The 6,729-nt window shown below is 31.7% G+C and overlaps 1 protein-coding gene across 2 annotated transcripts in view; it reads right to left on the bottom strand.

Moving 5' to 3' along the window:
• Positions 1-341: 341 nt before the first annotated feature.
• The window catches only part of LOC136981897 (uncharacterized), a 33,784-nt gene continuing 27,396 nt past the window's right edge, over positions 342-6,729 (bottom strand). The window contains exons 5-9 of one of the 2 annotated variants that reach the window (XM_067278279.1): positions 3,298-3,478; positions 2,772-2,926; positions 2,653-2,702; positions 2,494-2,581; positions 342-1,218 (exon numbers count right to left, since the gene is read on the bottom strand). In XM_067278279.1, coding sequence (XP_067134380.1) covers positions 944-1,218; positions 2,494-2,581; positions 2,653-2,702; positions 2,772-2,926; positions 3,298-3,478 — 749 coding nt within the window. In that variant the 3' untranslated portion in view covers positions 342-943. The remainder of the gene's footprint in view (positions 1,219-2,493; positions 2,582-2,652; positions 2,703-2,771; positions 2,927-3,297; positions 3,479-6,729) is intronic. The other variant, XM_067278280.1, reaches the window with a different exon arrangement.

Here is a 6,729-nt window from a genome sequence, read left to right as displayed (position 1 = left end):
TGGGTGAACTAGAGATTTTTCCCTGAGCCCCAAGAAATCTTAGGAGTCCATAGTGGTTCCTATCCCTATGAAATTAATGTTATTGAGCAGAGCTATTCATAAGTCAGAAAGTGTTTTGTCTGTGATCAAAGTACAGATCGACCGCACAACCACTAAACATAATTTTTTGCAAACATATATAACTGGCAAGGTCGACATCATGAAGAAGCCAGAATTTTGAAATTCAATCTATGGACCGAGATATTTGAGGTCAAAATTCACCGTGTAAAGTCCACAGGCAGATCGATATGTAGCGTGCAATTGGCAATTGAGTGTCTGATTTCTAGAAATATACATCAATCTCTATGACAATTTTTTTATTTTCATCTTTACGAGCATTTAGCATGCACAGCCTGCGGCTACATATGAATATTGTAGACATTTCTCGACATTTTTTTCGGTTATGTTGTTGGACACGTACGGCACATCCTCTCCAGAACTTGCACGTTTTTAAACTGCTTTAGACAAACGTTAAAAGCACGTCACCATATTTGTGTTTTCGTGCGAAGCCGAAATAGAAAACACTATGCTGCCGAGTTCAGTTTCGTTTTCCTAGAAAATACCAAGTTATTGTTTGTTTTTTCCTTTCAGTTGTAATTGTGTGTGCGTGTCAATGTATAACTCCAAATGAATAAATAAACTTGTGTGTATGGAGCAATGGCTGCCTCTGTACACATGGGATATACAATGGAGCAATTACACAAAGATTTTATTTTTGTTCTACTAACTTTCTGTATGCTATATGCCACCACAGGTATATAACACCAAGTTACTCACACAAAAATATGTTGTTAGGTTCAAATGTACTTATACATACACAGAATATTTTTATTTCTTATAAAAAATTAGCAAATTATAAAAATATTTATTTTATATATTAAAAATGAATTATTGTAAAGTAAGTTCAATTTGAATTTGAATTGTCTTTTACCGGCATTTCGTCAATGTTAAAATGCTCGAGAACCGAAGACGACAAAAAAGGATTTTTCGATTGATTACTTTCTGTTATTTCACCTTCGGACAAAGAATGAGACGATAAATCTCGAACAGGCTTTACGTGAGACAGGGGATCTAAAAAGAGTTTTAAATACTTTGTAGGATTTTGTAAAGTCACTTGACCTTCACTGATATCCTCAGATATTTGCTCTTGATTCTGTTCTGGTAACTCTGAACTGCTATCTGTTAGTAATAATAATTTTTAAAAAATACAGTTGTTTAGATATTATTAAATCTGCAAGTTCTAATGTTGAAAATAATTTAAAACTTTATATTTTCAATAAGAGAAAATTTTGATATTATAATCAAATATTTGTGTTATTTAATACATAATTATTAAAAAAATTAAAAATTTAAAATAGTATTGCTTCTTTTGATAATTACTACTTTTGTCATTTCATTCATTTTAGTTTAAATTAAATTATTTAATATATTTTCCTTTTTGGAACAACAATGAAATGTCATTTGAAGACACTGGACTACTCGGCATCCTTTTATTTAATTCTTTTTGTTACTTGATACGTCGATCAAAACATGTTTTGGGTCCCTCGTCGATTGACTCTTGATTTGATATCGCAACTTTTAACCAAATTGAAGACAAGTCTGCCCAAAAGGGACCACCGTTTATTTTACGCTCCAGACTATACACATTCACGGCGACAGACCTTCCTTTATAGGCTACATGCTGCCAGAAGTTAAAAAGTCCTTTAAAAAACACAAATATCCAATTAAAACTAAAAAGGAATCGGTGACACACAGACGTCTTACTTTTCATCCATCCTATGGGGTGTTTCTGCTTTATATCTACTGGAACAGGTGCTGGAAAATGTAGATTTTTAAGCTGCCCCCTGGCAATGGTACACTTAAAGTTTTCTTTGTAAATCTTTCCATCCGACGGAGAGATTATTATTAACCAAATGGTGGTCCCTTTTGGGCAGACTTGTCTTCAATTTGGTTAATAATCTCTCCGTCGGACAGAAAGATTTACAAACAAAATCACAACTTTTATTTTTGTTACAATCATTCCATACATTCTAATGCTACTTTTCACAAATTTTATAAAATTACATTAAAATTTCTTGAGTTAAAAAGTTGTGAAATCAAATCAAGAGTCAACTGATGAGGAACTTTTGAACCCAAAATGCATTTTGACTGATGTATCAACTAACAAAAAGAATTAAATAAAAGGATGTCAAGTCAGTGTTTTCAATTATACTTCATTGTAGTTCTAGAAAAAAGAAAATGTAGAAAGAATAAAGGCATAGTTTCAAATAAAGAAAAATAAATTATTAAAATTATAATTATATTTAAAAAAAAAAAAAAAACACTATTATTCTGCACAATAGTAACTTTTTACTGACTAATATATAAGATGAAATTGAATGAAGAGAAACATATCATTTAAAATTAATAAAATTTGAAATATTTTTGAATTTTCGTTTTATATAATACACTTACCTGTATCTTTTTCATGTTGTTTATTATAAAAAGATTTATCAATGGAAATTAAATGAATTTCTCCTTCACTGTAAGAGCTTTGGTAATTCTAGCACAATTAAATTTTTAAGTTTTGTATTTGAATACATATATATTTTTAAGTTAATAAACTAATTTTACCTGCATTACTAATTTATCAAATTTCTTTTTGGATTCCTTTTTCTTTTCTGCTTAAAAATAATTTAAATAAGATTATAATTATTAATAATTATAATTAAATGACATAAAACTATACTTACTTAAAACGGGAGCTTGTCTGTAATTCGCTAACAGTAATTCTCCGTCGGAGATAATTTCGTCTGTACTTTCGCTCAAACTGTTGGAGGTAGTAGTAATAGCTGTTGTTTCAATGCTGTCACTTAATCTTGATACTTGAACTGCTACATCTTGCATACTGGAAAAAATTACACAAACATACATATACTTTAATTATAGACACCCTATATATGTGTATATCACTTTAGAGACAAAATTGTATGTACATGTCTTTCACTGTCAATTATTTTTTTTTTTTTATTATTCAGATTTTTCCTTATCCGGACTACCTCCATTCTCAATTAGTCCGGACAATCCAGGTTCTACTGTACTTATTTTCTATATGAATACGTTAATAATATTTTCAAGACATTAATTTACTTCTTAAAATACAAATAAGTTATATGAAGTTTATAATTTCTACTATTTTTAACTTTTTGTAGAGAAGACACAAGTATCACAATAGAAATTAAACATTTTTATTAATAAGAATAAAATTCTATATTTTACCTTTTTTTATTACTTTGACGAGAAAGTGACAAAGGTTCGGAATTGCGTTGCGATGGTGAAGCTTCTGGTGTTAAAACTGGTTCGGGTGATGGATTAGAATGACTTGAGGATGTAAAACTAGGAGTTGACACTGGATGTACATTTATGATTTCAATATCTTTTGTTGAGCTGTGAGCTGCTTCTGAAATATTAAACATTCAAGAGATCACATATTTTATTAAATTAATTTTTTCTTTTACAAAGGGTATTCATAAAATATTTAATAATCAATGAAAAATCATTATATATAACAATTTATTATCTGTAATAGAAATTCTGTAACTGAAGAAGTTTTAGACCATGACTGACAATCACAGTTTAGATTACAGTAATACCTCGGTTTTCATTGATAATTCATCTGAAAGCAATGAACGAAATCTGAAACTGACGAAAACCGAGGCAATTATTTCTATATGAAATTATGAATAGTCTTTTCTTCCATATTTTTTGAACATAATTGTAAAAAGCATCAAACAGTGGCTTCTGAACAAGCTTATCGAGTGGACATGGTCACCTGAAACCAAGCATAAATATTTCTAATTTCAGAATAAGTCTATCTTGATCGTAAATTGAACAATGATAGATCATATGGTCGACGGTGTCTAGGTTTTCTGTAGAGCAAAAACAAGAGGCAGTTTCTGCCCGGTTATACATTGCCAGGTAGCTTCTAAAATTATCATGCTCAGTAATTGAGCAGTAGCAAATGTTAAATCTAGGGTTTCTCAAACGGGATTCTGGGATCCCGGTTGTTTTTTTAACCCGGGAAATATTTCTTATCCCGGGAAATCCCGCAAATTTCTTAAAAATTCACTTTTTTCTTATTTTACATTAAGGTTGAGGAAATTTTGCAAATAGAGTGTATAATTAACTCATAAACTGTCAGAATACATTTGTATTTATTAATTTTAAACCTACTTATTAGTTTTTTTTCTTTAATTTTTGCTCGTTATGGCACGTCACAACTGGTCAATAATCAATACGTAGCTTATTTGTGGCAGGACTCTCAAAATTCTTTACCAGTAATATCTAGAATAATTGTGCTTATGCTGTCTTAATTTTTAACCATGCCCAGTAGCTTTAATGACTGCGTAACACCAAGTTGTGCAAATTGGGCAAGGATACAAATGAGTATGAAGTTTTTCTTCATAATCTGATTATTAAAGACAAACGAACTGCTGAATTATTGGGCTATGATGTTTCTATTAAAGTAGTCGAGGTAGACAAATCAAGAATACTAGGGAACAAAAGAAGTACTACAATCTCAAAAACGAACTAGAAATCTTTCAGGATACAGGTGAAAAACACATAATATTTGTCTTCTGTTAAATGCATTAAACACGATTCCAATCACATCAATTGAATCGGAAAAGGCATTCTCGGTAGCAAGACTTTTCATTACTAAAATATGAATTAGATTGAGTGATCGGAGTATTGACCATCTTTGCTTTTTAAAATCTTATAATGCAAAATATTGTAAATTTTTATATTTTATTTAAAAAATCAAAAATTACCTTCTAAGTTAGAAGTTTGATCTAAGTTCATTTTTTTTTTTTTTTTAATTTTCAACTCAATTCAAAGGCATTTTTGTCGTTGCTGTATGCAGTTTCCAGCAAACTTTAATAAATTTTTTCTATTTGTGAAAATTTCTACGTAATTCAAAGGTAATTTTTAATATATATCTTACACAGCATTATTAATATGATTTTGGAGGTTGCAGAACGTATTAAATTACTTTAAAAACGAAAAATAATTATATCATTTGATTTCATGACATTTGTATATCTTAAAAATAATTAATTTTGTCCCAGGATTTCCCGGGATCCCGGGACAAGCAAAAGACTGGGAAATGAGAAACCCTAGTTAAATCTCTAAGTGGTGATGAGAACCTGTATTCAACACTAGGAAAATAAAGTCTTGTTATTCTACCAGTTTTACTGCTCAACCCGTTGTTGATTCCACTTTTGCATAGCGTTGTCATGAATATAATTTTTAAGGCTGCTACGTGAGAGAGAGATGCGAGTGTAGAAGCCTCAAAGTTGGCTTTTTCATTTCTAACTGTAAGTATGCCAATATGGACAGGAAAAAATATAAACGTTATCATATTTAGAAGAGTTTTAATATGGTGCTGGATATATGTGATTTTATTGCTATTGCAACTGGGATTTAATAGAGCTTTTAGGACAGACTGAGAATTACCGTAAATGTTGATAGACAGAGTTTTGTTTGGTAGTGAAGTGCCTCACTGAACAGCTTGGTAGCCAGCATCTTCAGCTTGATAGATGGAGGTATGTGGGAGGTATCTGTACCTTCTAACATATTTTGGGCAAAATATATCAGTTTGGAGGAAGATACCAATACTTGAGCCAACATAAAAGGGACTTTTAGACCCATCTGTGTAGATCAGTGATTCTCAAACTTTTTCGATCCACCGCTCCCTTTGTTCCATAAAGTTATACCCAATGCCCCCTAACTCATTTTCTCTTGTGTGAGAAAGGATTGGAAACATTCTTAGGAAAACTTTTCTATGAATCTCACACTTTGTGCCCTTACCATACATTGCTTCTCAACATCTGGAAACCATTAAACACAATGTTTCCTCTTATCCGTTTAACAGAGGAAAGGGAACGGCTGTCAGTGACCCCAACTTTTGCCTTTGGTCACTGTTCAGTACCCTGCTTCCAGCGCCCCCTAGATTTACTCACCACCCACAAGGGGGTGTTATCGCCCACTTTGAGAAATGCTGGTTTCTCAAAGTGGACATGGTTATCCATGGAGGAAGCAGATGACACCAAATGTACCCTGGGGATAACCTTGTTTACAGGGTAATGATCATAGACAGTAGGGTAATTGCAATGTTGTAGCATATGAACAGCCATAGATAGGAGTAGAGACTGTTGTTGAATCTTGATGTTTGTAGTTCTGATGTAGTAGTTTAGAACCTTTTCTACAATACATAGTGGCAAAGAAAGGAGTTCTGCTAGTATCAGAGAGGCATTAGTAGAAACAGTTCTGCAGCACTTTGAAATTCTGATGGCAAACTGTCTTTGAAGAGAGTAATTTACTTGCTACTGAATTTTTACTAGTTGCATGACCCCAGCTAGAGGCTGCATAAAGTAGCATTTGTTGTATTACCCCATTATAAGAGTTTTACAAGCTTTATGATTTAGTCCCCAGGTGCACCTAGCACATTTTATTAGCATGTAGTTCATTTTTTGGCCTTAGCCAAGATGTAATCAATATAGCAATGAGATGTGGTTTCTCTCTATTCTCTCTTGTTTTATTTTGTATGACGTTTTTGTTTACACATGCACTAGCTAATCAATCTGTCAAAGTTTTTGCATCCTTTTGTGAAAATTAAAATTAATATAAAAATAAATATTATGACATTGATTA

Source organism: Centruroides vittatus, unplaced genomic scaffold (genome assembly GCF_030686945.1).
Source record: "Centruroides vittatus isolate TY-2023 unplaced genomic scaffold, ASM3068694v2 contig_799, whole genome shotgun sequence".
Taxonomy (NCBI): domain Eukaryota; kingdom Metazoa; phylum Arthropoda; class Arachnida; order Scorpiones; family Buthidae; genus Centruroides; species Centruroides vittatus.
This window is presented reverse-complemented; position numbering and strand designations above follow the sequence as displayed.